General features: G+C 36.3%; 2 protein-coding genes across 2 annotated transcripts; both read left to right on the top strand.

Annotated features, from left to right (window-relative positions):
- Positions 1-5,335: 5,335 nt before the first annotated feature.
- LOC104118623 (probable magnesium transporter NIPA6) lies at positions 5,336-12,082 on the top strand. The gene is made up of 9 exons (XM_009629899.4): positions 5,336-5,848; positions 7,971-8,027; positions 8,119-8,209; positions 8,292-8,452; positions 8,543-8,670; positions 10,476-10,613; positions 10,828-10,920; positions 11,008-11,125; positions 11,557-12,082. The coding sequence occupies exons 1-9, from the start codon at positions 5,728-5,730 to the stop codon at positions 11,682-11,684; spliced, it is 1,035 nt and encodes a 344-aa protein (XP_009628194.1). The 5' UTR covers positions 5,336-5,727; the 3' UTR covers positions 11,685-12,082.
- Positions 12,083-15,357: 3,275 nt separating this feature from the next.
- On the top strand, positions 15,358-16,748 carry LOC138909997 (uncharacterized). Its single transcript, XM_070201215.1, has 3 exons — positions 15,358-15,574; positions 15,686-16,060; positions 16,129-16,748. The coding sequence occupies exons 1-3, from the start codon at positions 15,358-15,360 to the stop codon at positions 16,746-16,748; spliced, it is 1,212 nt and encodes a 403-aa protein (XP_070057316.1).
- Positions 16,749-18,586: the final 1,838 nt, after the last annotated feature.

Here is an 18,586-nt window from a genome sequence, read left to right as displayed (position 1 = left end):
CAGAGCTTAACATGTGAAATATTCAGGAAAATACAATTTACCACACAAAGTTTTTAAATCTAATAGGTAAGCATTCAGATGAGAAAATGCTAACTTTCAGGTAAATAAAGTAAGCAGGCGTCATGTAAAGAGGGCAGGGACATTGTCTTAGTCGATATAAAGAGAAGTAAACTAGACATGGATTGGAATTCACCCTAGGAGTCTCAAACGATCAGTGAGTGCACAACATCAAAGCAAAGAACAAGTCTGCTTTGGCATTGCAACAATATTGGCATATAGAATTCATATAATCACAAGTTGATTTTAGGGAAATTGCAGGTATACATGAAAGATTTAGCATAGAAACATTCCAATAGGTTCTGGGCATGCATTAATTTTCTAGGAGATTCTAAGTCATGGATTCATAATAAGCAACAGTCTTGAGTAATCAATTAGACTTAAACGTGAAAATAAGCAATTAATCAAGTTGGACATCTTACAATGGGCATGCATTGAGGCTAGTAATATCAAGGAAGAGCATATTAGGCTAAGCATTTAGACAGTATCATCACATAATTTGTAGTAGAACAACAGGTGATTCATAAGGGATTCAACAGGAAGAAAACAATTCTGGGCAGACGCAATTTCCCAGGGATCCAAACAAAGTGCGATAACATTAATCAGGTTTAATCGTAAACCAAGTAAACATCATGAATCAACTTAGCTAACTATGCGAAAAAATCAGAATTAGAGCAGGCTTGAAGTGGCATAACATTAAACACCCAAAGAAATGCACACAATCATAGAGTAATGAAATTACGAGAGTATAAGATTCTAACCAGTTGCGAACAAACTAAACAAAGGACGAAGAACTCAAGAATTTCAAGAATAGCTGCGATTACAGGAAAACGATGAAAACCCAAACCCCCAGTGCTTCAGAGTTCATAGAAGCCTCGAAATAGACTTCGAGCAGTGCTTGCATTGGAGGAGGTTAATGAACATAATCCGGTGGCCTTGGCCTTCAGCCGGCCAAAAACCAAAATCTCATAATAGTATAGGATGAATGGGAGTGGGAGAATAGTGGTAGTAGTAGTCGTAGTAGTAGTCGTTCAAACTTAGAGGGGAAGCGGGGAAAAAGGGGTTTATATAGCGATCGATTTTAACAGACAATCATGGAAAACAATCAATTTAAACATATAAAAAGAAAGAAAAGATCTCATGTAATCAGAATCGGTAAAGGAGATGGAGATATCAAACCCTAGTTGGGTTCAACCAACTGTAAATCAAATTAGGAATGCAAGAATCGCCTCTTTTCAAGTGTATGTAGACCAAATACCGTCTGAATCCTTGAAGATCGAAGTCAATCAGGCCTCATTTTGAAAGGTAGTTCTTGCCAAAAATAGGGCAAGAACTAAGTAACACCACTGACGTGTACACAATAGCGAAGTATCACAAAATAGGTAAGTGAATCATGGATTGATTCCATTTTGGGGCCAGATTTGGAGAGGCTTTAAAGATACGGTGGCTAGGGTTCGTAAAGAAGAAGAAGGGAGTAAAGAGAGTGCAAAGGCGGTCGGTTGGGGGAATGGTCTTTAGGGTTTGGTTATGAGGATATAAGGAGAATGGGGGATTTATTATGGGCCGTTGATCATTTAAGATCAACAGCCAAAATCGAATAGGAAACGGGGCGGGTTAAATGGACGGGTCCCGACCGGGTTGGATTAATAGGGTTATTTGGTTTGGGCTGCTGAGGGTTCAAAGAAGTGGGCTAAGTATTTGGGCCAGCTTTTGGTCCGAAAAAATTGGCTTAGGATTGGGCTAGATTCTAAATACAAGAAATTAAGGAAAAATAATTTAATAAAATAGCTAAATAAATATTAAAAATATTATTTATGAAAATTAATACTTTAAAATAATAAATAAAGGTTATAAAAATATAAAAATTTATTTTGACCTTGAATAAAATAAAAAAATATAATTAATTGTAAAGTATATGCTATTATTGCAAAAATGCGTAAATAGTTCAAAAATGCAAATGTAATTATATAAAAAGAACTAAAATATTATAAAACACACGCGTGGGTAAAAATAATAAATTATTAAATATTTGAACAATTTAAATGCAAGAAAATCAATTTTGAAGCCTTAAAAAAATTATGAAAAATTATAGAAAATACTTATATGACTCTTGTAAATTGGTGATGATGCAAAAAATGATATTTTAAAAGTATATATGATATTTATAAAAATATGAGGGAAAGATTGGGTATCAACAAAACCCATGAAGGCTTCTTGTTATTCTTCCGAGCAGCACAAAAGACATCGGTTATTCTCTTACGACAATTGAACTCAAAATCTGTAAGAATTGCACTGTTATGGTGGTCCTTCCATGCACACTTAGACCGCACATCAAATGTGTAATGGTAGATGAAAATATTGTTAATATAACGCTTAAATAGATAAGAATTGTATTAAAACCTTAAATTGATTGAAAATTTGTTGTACGAGATCCGGTGAAAAATCAATCCAAGTCGCTTAGGGTGCATCATACAACCGACTAATGGCTTCAGTGATTATTTTTTTAGTCGGATGACTAGGTATGAACCTACAATATATCAATTATATTAAATAAACAAGACTATAACTATTATAATGCAGGAAAAATAAAGAAATAATAAATAAATCTTACCCATTACCCTCAGGCCTGATAATCATCCTATGATAACGATCATACCGCAGTGCATCTGGATTATCATCCTCATGTGTATCTGAAGCATACATAGAAGGGGAGGCATCTGGCTCAACGCTACTATCCCGAGGCGAAGTCCTGAAATGCTAGGAGACGCACTTTATGGAGAGGGAGATGAGGTCGCTGATGAAGATGGTTGCGATCTAGCCTCCTGCTGTGATCCAGCTGGATGTAATCTAGATGGCTATGATCCAGCTGGTGGTGAAGCAAATGGAGCAGATGACGAGCGTATCACTACATGGCCCTGTGACTACTGGCCTGGTGTAGCGATGAAAGTATATGCAGGATTATGTGGAAGAATCGGGGTATAGCCCTGTGGTGGAGAATGATAAGAGTACTGTTGAGAAGGCGAATGATAGGTAGTCTGATACGTATATGGATGTGGTGAAAAAGATGTGTGCCTGGAAGATTGTTGCCGGCCATCTGCAGCAGAGGAATGCAAGTGTGGAGTGGACGGAAGCGAGGGTATATCACTATCCTTAGAATCAATACGCCTTATACCTACCTCATATAATGTAGTGTCATCTAACTCATTTACACTTAGATAATCTAGTATATGACGTGCTTGGATGTTTTATTCTCGATCAGCTGATTAGTACTTTGCTCGGATACTTTATCAGTGGCTAAATAGAGCTTACCTACGACACCTGGCTTTCTCCGACGAGCTTTCTATCGTAAAGCCAAAGAGATCAATTGAAAATTCAATTATATTCAATTAACCTATGATATGATTTTTATCACTTTATTTAACCTAAAACATGCATCATTCTTGATTTTAACTGGCAAGATGCTCGGACATACTGATGGCCTTAGTAAATTAAATATTGAGTTTTAATGTGTGAGCGATCGAGTCCAAATATCTACATCCAACACACTAGAACACATTTGAAAACAAAATGTATAGTGATGTAAGATGTAGTGTTATATTAAAACTTAAGTTGTAGCAACAACAACATATACTCGGTCAAATATAATATTATATTTTATAATATTAAATATATATAGATTGTAAATAACAATAATCTATAAAAGGTTGATCATGTTTGGCCACTAATACAGACCGACATTGGTCGGTAATTTCATTATTTGTTTTTAAAATTATATTTGTTATGAAAAAAAAATAGACACTGGGCAGGAAAAAGCAAATTAAAAATACTGACCGATATTGATCGGTATTCAGGAATTTTTTTTACTTAATTTTTTTTTCAAACGACGCAAGTAAGTCTGACCATGGATTAGTCAAATATTGACTAGAACCAATTTCTAGTAGTGGCACACTTAGGATTATATTATTGGTTCTATAATTTCCAACAACACAAGTACAAGTTAACTTTGTTCATTAAGACAAAAGCATATTGGAAAAAAATCATCTAGTATTCTTCGTTTATAGTGGAATTTGAAGCATGATCTCCAATATTTGTACCCATTTTATAATATGAGCTCTAAAATTTATATACACTCAATTGATTACTAGGTTACACCAATAAATATCTTAGAATATTTCTTGACTGGTGCTTTCTCTTGTTTCGGGCTATTGTCACACAAGGGACCTTTATCAGTTAAGGTTAAAGCTTTGATTTTTTACATGACTTTCAACTCTCCCCCTTCTAGAAAAGAAAAAAATGAAATTAAAAAGAAGAAACTGTGCCAAAAGAAAGGAACTAGAGAAAATAAGCCACTAAGTTTAAGAAAAAAATTTAGATTTTTTTTGAAATTTGAATCTTAAACAAATTATTATATTTTGCGTATAGAATTACGATAATAAAAAAATAGAATATTAAAGTTAAATTATTTATAAATATAAAAAAATATGATTCTTTCTGAAACAAATTAAAAAAGAAGTATAGTATGATTTGTCTTATAGATTTATTAATGCATCCATAAACACTAGGGCTGCTTATCGGACGGATCGAGCGATTATTTACTCTTAACGGTTCAGCTTATCGGTTATCGATTTTTAAATGCATTAATTTGCTAGCCTCCCGATAAGATATCAGGCGAATTGGTATCAGTTTAGCTAATCGGGCGGTTTATCGGCCTATCTGAATCTGTATTACACAAGCCTATTTTGATCTTTCGTGTTACTAGTAAATACCAGCAAAAAGCCAGTTTACTTGCGCATTTTGTCATTCTTTAGTTGTCTAAAGGCACCTGGTTCAGTGATTCCTGGTTCAGTGATTGAATTTTTTACGTTACTTTATTTTGGCTTGTGCATTTTGTAGGTTGCCTTCAAAATCAAAGAATTCCACCCAAACATCAACAATAATGGTTGCCTTACTGAATCCAAGGTAAAGTATTGAACACTTCTTGGCTTTCTAAAGCTTTTGCTTTATGCATGCATTTTGGTGATGATTATAATGGGAATTAATATACATATGGATAAAAATATATAAATATAAAAATTATTAACGGGTTAACGGTTTATCCGATAAGAAAATTGAATAATTCGTCCCCAAACTGATAAGACGTTAATAATAAAATTTCAATCCGTTCACCGCTAGTTAATCCGATAACCCGATACCAATCTTCACAGTTAGTTTTCGGTTTCGGTTTGGTTCAAATAAACCCAAAACTCAACGAATAAAGACATGACAAGATTATGCTTCTTGGAACCACAATTCACTCTCCTCCCTTAAATCTCCATCCTTACACAAGAAGCAAAAAACAAACGTATAAATTGTCTTCTTTCTCCTTAACTAACCATCACTCTCCATAACGAGCTGAGACTGTTAGCTCAAACCCCCTTTTCTCCAATTTGCTCCCATACCCATTTCCTTAAATGAGTAAAGATATAAGAGCTTTTAAGTATTTCAAACTTCTTTTCACCAATCTACTCAAGAACCCTTTTCTTGCGTTGCTATTTTAGCCTTTCTTTATTAGTGTAATCTTGTTGAGTATATTAAAGGAAACCTTTTTGGGTGTTGAAATTTCTGTTCTTGGAAAATTCAGATGAGAATTAAATTCCAGAATAAAGCTTTAGAAATAATATTGGGATCATCATGTACAGTGCTAATTTGACTGGTTTTATATTGGCTGTGGTGTCTAGCGCGTTTATTGGATCAAGTTTCATTATCAAGAAGAAGGGTCTTCAGAAGGCCGGCTCCTCTGGAACTCGAGCCAGTGAGTAATCGAATTTCTTAAGTTTCTTGATGTTAAAAGTACTTCTAGGTCTAATTGTCACACATTTTATTTTCTTTTTTGTTGATTTTGAACTTTGTCAATGCTTTCTGGATTCATGGAGTTTTAGTTGTGTGATAAATAGGTGATTGCTAAAAAAGTTCAGCAACTTAGTGTTTGAGGAGATATTTTGCTAAAAGTTGTTTGGTATACTCAGTTCTCTCTCTCTCTCTCTCTCTCTCTCTATATATATATATATATATATATATATATATATATATATGTGTGTGTGTGTGTGTGTGTGTGTGTGTCCTGCTGAGGTTAAGAAGACTAAAAAGTGCAGCCCGATGCACTAAGTTCCCACTATGCACCGGTCCGTGGAAGGGCTGGACCACATTGAGTCTGATGTATGCAGCCTTAGGAAGACTAAACCTTCGTTGAAATAATATCACTGGAAGCTGTCACAAAAACCCTACAAAATCTCAACCAATGATGCAAATTTAGCTAAGCACAAAATGTAATGGAAGTAAATGATCTATATAGGTGATACCATCTAATTGGGACTACATTTAAAAACTTTCTCTTACTTGTTAGTGTCAGAGGGAAGTGTGAAATTTTGAGAATATCTAGTTTTAGAAAATTCATAAGTTTGCTAAATTTTTTTTTTTTTTTTTTAATATTGAAATGAAATGGTTACTATTATATATAAGATATTGAGGATTCATATAGTTGACACCAGCTATTATAGGATTGAGTCAGAGTTGGTTGGTTGATTGATTGATTTAAATTTCTAACCATTTTACGGCATTACCATCAGCCAAGAGGCAGCGTGATTAAAGTTTACGGGATATATCAGATGCTGTTTCTGGACTGATGGAATGAGTGATTATGCTTGATGACTATATTGTTGTTTGTCCTTACTTTGAAATATGAAGTGGTAACAGACTGATGATGTTGGGGTCTTTTATAGTGGTTTGGTGGTACATGCTTATCAGATGCCCCCATATTAGTTTTTCGGGTGAAGCACAAGTTCTTCACCTGGAAATTCTTTATTTTCTCTCTGCTTAAGTACAGTTTAAGGCTACTATTTTCTTGATAGCTAAAGTAAGAAGTTTAAGGCTATATTATGATCTGTTGATACACGATGATATAGGTATTCGACTGTTAAATAAGATCAGTAGTGTAATGCTTGCGGCAAGTATAGAGTTCTGGTGGGTATAACTAATACATACGGCTTCTTATTAAAGGTGCTGGATCTTTTCAAAGCAGATATCTGAGTGGGGTAAGGGCACACTTGTTCAGAAACATAACAAATGGAATTGGCACTTCTCTCCGAATGTTTGTATATTTCTGGGGAAAAGTGAGTACCAAGTTACTTAATTTGGAATTGACACTTTGCACATATCATTTAAGTAGTCTTTGAATAGACTTGGTGAAGTTTGAAAAAGAGTTCATATTCTTCAGAACTTTGACCATTCAGCTGCGGTTGAGTATTCGTGGAGGTTATCTAGGACTAATGACAATGCTTTAGCAATTGGAGTGGCTCAAGCAGCACCTGTTTAAACTTAGCACCTGTAATACTTGGATTGTGCTGGTGGAATGGGGTCAGCTCGATGAGTGTGCTTTTTTCCATTATGCTTGTAGTCCATTAAATGGTTGTTCTTGGTATTCCGAATCATATGATCTGTCATCTTCTAATATTCCCCACATTGTCGGAATACACTAGGTACGTTGTTGTCGTTGTCGTTGTTGCTGTTGTTGTTGTTGTTGTTGTTGTTGTCATATTCTAATATAGGCAAACTGCTGTAGTAGGAAGTACTAATTATTTATGTTACAGAACAAGAAATGAGCTAAAAACATAATATGTGAATCTTGACTTTAATAGCTGATGGGTGTGATAGATCATACTTCACTGTAACAAGCTGTTTTTCCTTGAAGCTGTAATTTATCAGCTAGTTTCCTCATTACAAATAGATACATCATGCACATCATTTATAAAGTTTATATATTGAAGATGCTTTTCCGTATCAACACTAAATAAAAGTTAATTTAAAAGCTGATGATTTGAAATCTGTTGTTGCTTGCTCTATCTATTTGATAATGAGATATTTGTTTCTTGCTGAAGGCTCGGGCGGATATGGTTATCTACGGGAGCCTCTTTGGTGGATTGGGATGATTACTAGTAAGTCTTGAATTGCTCCTTGTTTTTTAGAGAATATGTCCTGAATTTGTTATTCTAATATTGAGCGCAACATGCACCATAATCCTTGCAGTGATTGTTGGAGAATTTGCAAATTTCGTGGCTTATATTTATGCGCCAGCAGTTCTTGTGACCCCACTTGGAGCTTTAAGTATAATTGTTAGGTAAATCTGTTACTCGATTTTATTGTTTTCTGGACAATTGCTTATTCGATTTTCTTCCATATAATTTGGTGCTTTGCTTCAGTGCTGTTCTAGCACATTTCTTACTTAAGGAAAAGTTGAAGAAACTGGGAGTATTAGGATGTGTTCTATGTATAGTGGGTTCTACCGTCATAGTTCTTCATGCACCTGGTGAACATGATCTTAATTCAGTGGATGAGATATGGGCATTAGCTACACAACCAGGTAGGCCTGTGCTGTATTTCCTTGAATATCATCTGATTTCCTTGCTGATGTGTAGTTCTTTTAGTTGATGTTTCACTCTTTGTTTTGCAGCTTTTCTTTTGTACACTGCCTCAGCAGTTGCAATAACATTGGTACTAGTCTTGTATTGTGAGCCTCGCTATGGTCAGACAAATATTATGGTCTATATAGGTGTTTGCTCCATCTTTGGGTCCTTGACGGTTAGTGTCTCTATTGTACAGTTGAATGTTGATAACTAACACTTTATGAACTGACTCCTCTCCTATTCTTCTAATTCATTTCTCCTATTGTGCTCTAATCTTCTCCCCTTGCTATTTCTCCCTTCTGGTGCTAATAACCCAAGTCAATTCGCGAGGTATTTTAAATTTGCCACTGAGATACACACGAAATACATATAGGATATTCATAGTACCATCATACTTGCTGACGATTGATGAACTGACCGGATTAACCAACCATCAATCTTGGTATTAGAGTTTAGATTCCAATTCATTGCACTGTTACATTTCCTGTCCATATATTTTAAATAAAATACTCATTCGCCTACCCTCCACAAATAGCATTATCTTCAAGATTCAACCAACATTTCTTCATCATTCAAATAGAAGCGCCATAGTAAGGCATGATTGTTCAATCTTTTCATCTCTCTTGGAAGTTGGAAACATTAATTAGGTATATTCAAGCCACCACAATGGATGTGTTTGGTACGAAAGAAAACATTTTCTGAAAAATTATTTTCAATTTTCCCATGTTTGGCTGGCTTGAATGCTTTGGAAAACATTTTTCTCATGAACTCATTTTCCTTCAATTGGAGGAAACTGACTTCCCTACCAAAAGAAGGGAAAATATTTTTCAAAACTCTTTTTCAACCTTCCCCACCTTATTCCTTACCCCCACCCTCCACCCCTACCCCCACTCCCACCCACCTCCCAACCCCACACCCATCCCCACTCCCCACACAACCCCACCCCCACCCCTACAACCACGAACCCCTACCCTTACCCTCACCACTACCACTCCGGCCCCTATACTCTGACCTACCACCCTTCTCTGCCATTACCCATTTCGTCTCCCATAGTGTTTGCTTAAATTATATATTTTTCAAAAAAATATTTTCTGCTACCTAACCAAACACCAGAAAATAAGTAAGAAAACTACTTTTTTTCCAAGGAAAACATTTTCCTTCATACCAAACACACCCTATACCACTACAAGTGGGAATTCTATCCGAGAATCATCCCCTGATGCTTCCAGCAAGGATGTGTTCCATTTCGTAAAATTGGGTCTTTCCAAGTGGTACCAGCTGCTCACTCGTTTTGGATTCGAGTATTCTTCAACCAGAGGAAAATGATGAAACTCTATAAAAAAACTGCAATATCATTATCTTTTATGTTTAATTATTTTTTTAAGGTTTAAAACAGAATAAAGATAACCTTATTGTTTATGAAGCTTAACTCTTTATCGTCTGAATTGTCTCTAACTAATAGTCGTATCTATTAGTTAGTGATAATCATATAATTTAGTTTTATCTACTCTTAACTTGTTAGTTTGAGATAGAATTAGTTTTAAGATCTTTAAACAAATAGTGAATAACACTTCACTTGATGAGTAACAATTTATGATTGATTCCTCTCTTGTTCTTCTCTCATTTCTCTTACTTCTTCTGTCCTTCTCCCTTCTCCTTTCTGGTGCTAAATCAGGCGGTCTATTTAAAATGGAGAGAAAAGGCATGACATAATAACAACAGGTCCATTCTACATCATCGCAATTTACCTACATTTAAGTATTTATTATTCATTGAGCTAATATTGCAGCCCCCCTATGCAAAACTGTGTAACTTAGATAGAATGCTTGTGTCTCCAATGAAACCGGATAAAATTTATCCTCATGAAAAGTAAAGAAACTATAGGTTTAACATTACTGATCCTTCTCAGTTTCTCAGAAGTACAATTGATAAAAATTGCATGTAGCATTCTTTTTAAGCTCGTTTGTTGTTCTATTGTAGGTTATGAGCATCAAAGCTATCGGTATAGCAATAAAGCTTACATTGGAGGGTTCAAGCCAAGTTGCACATCTTCAAACTTGGGTGTTTGTGATGGTTGCTGTTACATGTATAATTACTCAACTAAATTACTTAAATAAGGTAGACTTCTACTTTCCGTTGTAATATCTAATTATAGTTGAAGTATGAGAGTAAGGTTTTGATGGAAAACAGTAATGGATTGACACTTACTGAAGATGTTTAAATGCATGGGCTAATATTTACAAGGATTACTGTGGAAAGTACATGGCATTGCATTTCGGGCTAAGCTTGGCTTAGACTTGTAACATAAAATGCCTGAATTTGGCTCTTGCAGGCATTGGACACATTTAACACAGCTGTGGTTTCTCCAATATATTATGCCATGTTCACATCGCTTACAATTTTAGCCAGTGCCATAATGTTTAAGGTATTTCTGAAAGTGAATGTTTGGGATGCATGGGGAAAATCACTCGTTTTTGTTTCTAATATCATTCTCTTTTTTGTGATGTTTCAGGATTGGTCTGGTCAGAGTGCTAGCGACATAGTTTCAGTGCTTTGTGGCTTTTTAACTGTGCTCTCAGGTACTATGGTTCTTCATAGTACAAGAGATCCAGCTCCTCCTCCTAATACAGGTATTTACATGGTTTAGAGCGTGATAGTCTGTTGATGTGCAGAGAAAATATTTTTCTGCTTTTTCATTTACTGGTTCTCGTAATAAAAAATTATTCTCCAAATAGTAATAGGCGTGGACAAACTTGTCTCCCTTACGAGACTCTTTTATATACAATGACACTCATTGTTGCTAGGGAGCTCAGAGTACTAGTGTAGAATGAATTCATTTGGCTTTTTGTTTTGAATAGCCTCTCTTTCCATGGGAAATGGACGTAGTTTTTTCTATTTTATGAGATGATCTGGAGATGGTACAGCTTCGTTTTGGATTGGATGAGTCTGTAGGGTGAAGTATTGGTAGAAGAAGACGAGTAGCCAGATATTGTGAAATTATATATTTTTTCTTTGCTGAAGTTATTGGAGTAGTTTAAATTTATTCATTTATTTCCTGCAGATATGTACACGCAACTTTCCCCTCAAATATCATGGTTGGTACATGCCAACGGAGAAATATGGAAGCAGAAAGAGGACGGTTTGCATTCAGAATTTGTTGCAATAATTAGGCAGGATCATTTCAAGTAGGGCCAAAAAGGAACTTAAATGATCGGTTGGAGGCATTTTTCTATGGCTCCAAACAAACTTTATCATCCCAGATTTTGGATCTTCCGATCAGCTTGAGAGAGTTTCGGTTTTTTGTTCTCTAGGTCAGATGTCTGATATCTGTTTATTATTCTTGTCCATTACTAAACTCATTTTTTTGGGCCTAGATTGTAGATTTCTGAGTTTGGTGGGCACCGCACCTAGTTATAGTATAGCAGTATTATATGATTGATGGTAGTATTTAGTCAATAGCAATGATCTGTTCGTGAGCAAGGCAATGGTAGCTCGAACTTGACATTTTTCTGTTGCTTCTCATTGTGTACAACTCGTGAAATGAACATATATATAGTATAGAAAGAAGCTAGTGTTCCATTTGTTTACTTCATTGCACAGGCATTTTCAAATTTCGTACTGTACTATTATTTTTATTCTTTTGACAAGAGTGGGTTGCTAGTGGTGAACACCCTCCACTTCCAATCAAGAAGTTGTGAGTTCGAGTCACCCCAAGAGCAAAGTGGGGAGTTCTTGGAGGGAGGGAGCCGAGGGTCTATCGGAAATAGTCTCTCTACCCTAGGGTAGGGGTAAGGTTTGCGTACAATCTACCCTCTATAGACTCCACTAGTGGGATTATACTGGGTTGTTGTACTATTATTTTTATTCTAAATTTACTTTGATGGACTATTTGACTGTTAAGCAACAAATGTGACAAAACAAAAGGAATGACTTATAAGAAGATACATTTGGTCTTGGTGAGGTAACCAGGTCCATGACTTGAAAACAAGCAGTGATGATGTAACAACAAAACCAAAAATATATAACCAAAATTATTTTATTTTGCTGATAAGTCGTAAACAATTAGTTATTGTGCAATTTACTCTAATAACCCCTCTAATATGAGGAAGCACGCTGATCTTAATTCAGTTGTAAAAGTAGGAGCATTAGCTACACATCCCGGGCATACTGATGTCCAATATGTCCTTGAATATCATTCTGACTTTCCTCGTTCATTTTTCAAAGGGATTTCAAATGGGCGGGTTGGGTCGATTTTGAACGGGTCAAAACGGGTTGAGTCAATTATTGGGTGGGTCATTTAAGTTACTTGGGCTAAGATGGGCTGGATCAAGATGGGCTAAAATTTGGGTCATAGTCCAACCCGCCCAATTCTTATCGATCTTTAGTTAATATATGTTGTTTTGACAAGGTGGATTGTTCTGATGGTAAGCACTCTCCACTTCCAACCAAGAGGTTGTGAGTTCGAGTCACCCCAAGAGCAAAATTCATTTTCCCTCCATTTCCCATTCACCCTCGTTTTAAGACTATTTCATCTTAAATAACAAAAACCTCAACAAATACTACCCTCCCCAGACCCACTAGTGGGATTATACTGGGTTGTTGTTGTTGTCTTATGAATTGTATAATTACTAAATAAGACTTTTTTTCTTTTGTTATGGTCATATATAATATATTAAAAAAAAACAAAGTTATTTCTAAGATATTTTTGCAAAGTTACTCATAAATCAATTCGGCTAAAAATCAACCCAACTTTAAATGCGAAAATTATACGCACGCCTTATTTGGTCGCCCCACATTTAACCTGTACCCACTTTTTAATTTTTTTTTTAACTTGTACCTACTGTTTAAACAATTTCGGGCCTCCTCCTCCTCCTCCTCCTCCTCCTCCTCCTCCTCCTCCTTCTTCTTCTTCTTCTTCTTCTTCTTCTTCTTCTTCTTCTTCTTCAGGTAACAGTGATTTTATATGGTGTTTGTGAACATATTTTAAGGTAGTTTATAATGTTTTACAGTGGTGAGCTGTTGTGGCCCTTTAACTTTTACTATTGCTTAGGTTTTTTTTTTCTTAATTGCAAATTGGATTCGTTAGATTTGTTGTTTTGACAAATTGATGATTGAGATTTGTTCTTGATGATATTTGGAGGTTATGTTTCAAATTTGAGCTAATTTGGAGTAGATTTATGTATTAAATCGTATATTGGATTGTTAAAATTCGAAGAACAAAATTCTATTTCTGGGCAATTTGCACTTCAGGCCTATTTGGCCTTAAGTGCATGAAAACGTTGGTTGCACTTCAGACCTTTTGGCCTTAAGAGGTCGTTTGGTAGAGTGCATTAGAGAAAATAATGCATGCATTAGCTTTGTGTATTAGTAATACCTTGTTTGGTACACATATATTCTCGTATTACCAATTAAAGTTTTCTCTCGGCGTACGTTAACGTGGCCTTGCTAACGTGCGCAGCTGGAAGCCATGGGAGGAAGAGGACGACCTAAACGGAATCTTATGAAAATTCCGACTACTGATCCGAGTTCAACAGATGCAAGGAAGGCAGTAATGAAGCTGTTTGTCTCACCAAAAGGGGGTGAGAATTGAAGAACCAACAAGAAACACTACTCCGAGGAGCATGATAAGTGAGCAGAGCAAGCTAGAATCAGATCCAGCAATCAAAAATGGCAAGATGAAAGCAGTGATAGCTACACCCGTAGCTACTAGTGGACTAGGTTGTGGATCTGGGAGCAGGAAGGCAAAAATGCAATTGAAGACGCCAAATAGCAATGAAACAGTGCCATGCAAAGCTGATACTGTAGAAATTCTCAAAGGTACTGATCAAATTGAGAAGGTAAATGGGAATCAATCATGGGCAAATGTGGTAGCATGAAATAAATTGGCAATGAGAGGCATGAATCTTCAATATATAGCACCGATGATTCAAGATGGGCAGAAAATTGTGAAGCCAGATCTTGAGGATGTTGAGCAGGAAAATGCAAAATGAAGCTCAGCAATAGTGCTGTATGTAATTGGAGATTCACCTACCATAGGAGCAATGGAACGATTCATAAATTCAGTGGGTAAATTCTCTACCAAACCTCAGATATATTATCATAATGAAGATTATTTTGTACTCAGATTTGCTAATTTGGAAGAAAGGAACCAAGTGTTATGTACTCGGCATCACACTATCAATAACCGCCCCATTGTGATGAAAGCTTGGACATCAGACTTTAATCTGCACGATGAAGTCTTGAGAACCATTCCTTTGTGGGTGAGGTTCCCAAATCTTCCACTCAATTACTGGAATATGAAGGCACTAAGCAAAATAGGGAGTGCATTGGAAAATCCAATGTATGCTAATGATTGTACAACTGGCACAGTTAGAATTTCTTATGCGAGAATGTTAATTGAGATGGACATCACCAAGCCCCTTCCTAGAAGAGTGAAGATGCAGGACCCAATGGGCAATACAATTGAACAACAGATAAGTTATGATTGGGAGCCAACCTATTGCAACAAATGCCTAAAGATAGGGCACAATTGTAATGAAAACAGAATACAAAAACCATAAAAACATGTATATAGAGGGAGAGAAAACAAAGGCAAACAAGTCTGGCAGAGGACTGAGAAAGATGGACCTAAAGACAATAATCAGGAGAAGGAGCTAACAAAGAGGATTGAAATAATAAAACCACCAGAGAATAGACCAGTGCAGGTTAGTGCAGCTGCAAAACAACCTGAAGAAGCAGGATGGACAACAGTCAGTCGAAAATCAGCAGCAAGAATGGCTAAAGCAAAGCAAATTGAAGAACAGACACTAGCTGACAACAATGGTTTTCAATCCTTAGGGAGTGAACAAGCAACAAATGAACCATGAACAAGCAGTATGCAGCTGAGGAGCTATGGGGCACAAGAGATGTATCAGGATACCCAATTCATACCAGTATGAGTGTGGTCACATGGAATATTAGAGGGTTAAATAAAGCATACAAGCAAAAGGAGATAAAGGAGTTCATAAAGCAAAATAAAAAGGCAGTGATAGCCTTAGTAGAACACGGAATAAAGGAACAGAAAGCTAGTAGTATAATCAGTAAAATTGCTCCTGGATGGTAGTGGATATCAAATTTCAGCAATAACAATAAGAGCAGAATATGGGTACAATGGGATCCAAGAATATTTAATTTTGAACCAACTGATATAGATGATCAAATCATACATGGACAGGTCAGAACTCACTCAAGACTACTAGCATTTGGATTTACAGCAATATATGGTTTGCATACCATAAAAGATAGGTTGAGTATGTGGCAGAAGTTGAGGCAGATAAATAGCTTACAGCAAGGACCATGGCTAACAATGGGAGATATTAATGCCATATTAAATAGCCAGGATAGGCAACATAGTACTATAATACAAGATATGAAAACAAAGGACTGTAGGGAGTTCATGAGTGACACAGGAATGAATGAATTACCTGTTGTGGGAAGGGACTATACATGGACAAATAACCATACATATAGCAGAATAGATAGAGGATTGGTGAACATTGACTGGATGATGACAATGCTTAGCCTGAGTATACAAATCCTAGAACCATCTTTCTATGACCATTCCCCACTTAAGCTGATGATTTCACAAATGCAGAGGAAGAAAGCAGCCCATTCAGATTTTTCAATTGCATTGCTGAGCATCCTCAATTTATTCAAGAAGTAGATCAAGCATGGAGCACAACTGGGAAAGATGGGAAGCTACAGGGAGTATGGAATAAACTAAAAGGAGTTAAGCAAGTAATTGAAGGGCTTAACACTCAACACTACAAAGGTGTTGAGGACAGAATCAAAGTAATCAGAAGGGAGCTGCAGGAAGTGCAAGATAAAATGAGCAGCAGATTGTTGAATGCAAAATTAATTGAGGAAGAAAAGGAACTAAAGAGAAAATTAGAGAAATGGATATTGATAGAGGAAAGTATATATAGACAAAGGTTAAGAGTACCGTGGCTGAAGTTGGGTGACACTAACTCTGCATATTTCTTTGCTCATATGAAGAATAGGAATAGTTTGAATGGTATTCATGCTCTTACAAATGACCTTGGTGTGCAATTATATATGGATGAGGACATAGAGGCAGAAATACTTGGTTACTATAAACAATTGCTAGGGTCAAATGCTCCTGCAATTCCAGCAATTGATCCAAATGCAATGCAAAGAGGGGCAACGCTCAAAAGAGATCAACAAGTTAAACTGATTCAACATGTCACTAGATAAGAGATATAGAAAGCTCTACAAGACATAAATGATCCAAAGGTTCCAGGATATGATGGGCTTAATGTAGTTTTCTTCAAGAAGCCATGACATATCATAGAAGGGGAGGTAACACAAGCTGTGCTGAATTTCTTTGAGATATCACAGATGTTTAAGCCAATTAATTGTACCTCAATAACTCTAATTCCTAAAGTCAGAAACCCTGACAATATCAAGGAGTATAGGCTTGTTTCATGTTGCACCACACTATATAAAATTATCTCAAAAGTCTTGGCTAGTAGGTTACATGGAGTTATGGATGAGCTAATAGATAAGACCCAGTCTGGTTTTGTCTCTGGAAGAGTAATTGTTGACAACATCATTCTAAGCCATGAATTAGTTAAAGGTTATGGAAGGAAAGGAGTATCACCTCGATGCATGATGAAGTTGGATATGCATAGGTGATGCATGATGAAGTTGGATATGCATAAGGCATATGACTCAATTGAATGGCCATTTCTTGAGCAGGTTTTGAATGCACTGGCTTTCCCAGACCAGTTTGTGCAATGGATAATGACTTGTGTGCAGAGTGTTACATATACTATCATGCTGAATGGCTCACCAACTCAGCCTTTTGAAGCCAGGAAAGGACTTAGGTAAGGGGATTCACTATCTCCCTTTCTTTTTGAGTTGGCAATGGAGTACTTTACAAGAAGACTGAAGGCATTGCATCACATCCCAGATTTCAACTATCATCCTAAGTGTGCAAAGATGCAAATCATGCAACTTGAATTTGCAGATGACTTTTTGTTGTTTTGCAGGGGTGACATTGGCTCAATTAAACTACTATACAACTGCTTTCTGGAGTTTTCAAAAGCTTTAGGACTGGAGATCAACAAGAAGAAAAGCTCCATATTCTTTGGTGGAGTATCACAAGATATGCAAGCAGACATACTGGAGTTCTTGGGCATTCAAAAAGGGGAGTTGCCAGTAAGATACCTAAGAGTACCATTAAGTTATAAAAGGGTCTTACTAGTTCAATGTCAATCTCTAATAGACAAACTAGTGGGCAGAATTACATCCTAGACAACCAATTTATTATCATATGCAGGGAGGCTTCAACTCATCAAAAGTGTAGTGTTCTCCATTCAAACCTAATGGTCTCAGATATTCATGCTGCCAAAGAAGATTACCAAGTTGATTGAGGCAATTTGCAGAAGTTTCTTATGGACAGGGGACAACAATATTTCAAAGAAAGCTCTACTAGCTTGGGAGAAAGTTTGCCAACCCAGATCAGCAGGAGATTTTAATGTAATGGATATTGGTCTATGGAACAAAGCAGTTGTAAGCAAACAATTCTGGAATCTATGCAAAGAAAAGAACAAGCTATGGATGCAATGGGTGCACTGCTACTACATAAAGAATATACATATTTAGGAGGTGCAACTGAACCAAGCATCATGGATTATGAGGAAGATAGTGAAAGCTAAAGAAAATTTTGAGGCAACAGGATATAACTATGAAGATCTAAGGCAGATGCATGATTGCTCTATCAATCACATATATCATAAACTGCGAGGAGACTTTAGCAAAGTGAGCTGGAGGAAATTGGTATGCAACAATGCAGGGTGTCCTAGGTGGATATTCATGCTAACTCTGGTGGCAAATGGCAGACTATACACAAAGGATAGATTGTTAAAGTGGGGCATTCAAACTGATCAAACATATCTTCTATGCACACAGGCAAATGAGTCTATACAACATCTATTCTTTGAGTGCCAATATGTGGCTGAACTATGGAAGAGGATGCTCAAATGGCAAGGTATTAGCAGGAACATATATGGTTGGTCAGAGGAACTGAA

Source organism: Nicotiana tomentosiformis, chromosome 4 (genome assembly GCF_000390325.3).
Source record: "Nicotiana tomentosiformis chromosome 4, ASM39032v3, whole genome shotgun sequence".
In the NCBI taxonomy this organism is placed as follows: Eukaryota; Viridiplantae; Streptophyta; class Magnoliopsida; order Solanales; family Solanaceae; genus Nicotiana; species Nicotiana tomentosiformis.
The sequence above is the reverse complement of the archived record's forward strand: the minus strand, read 5'-3'. Positions and strand labels throughout refer to the sequence as shown.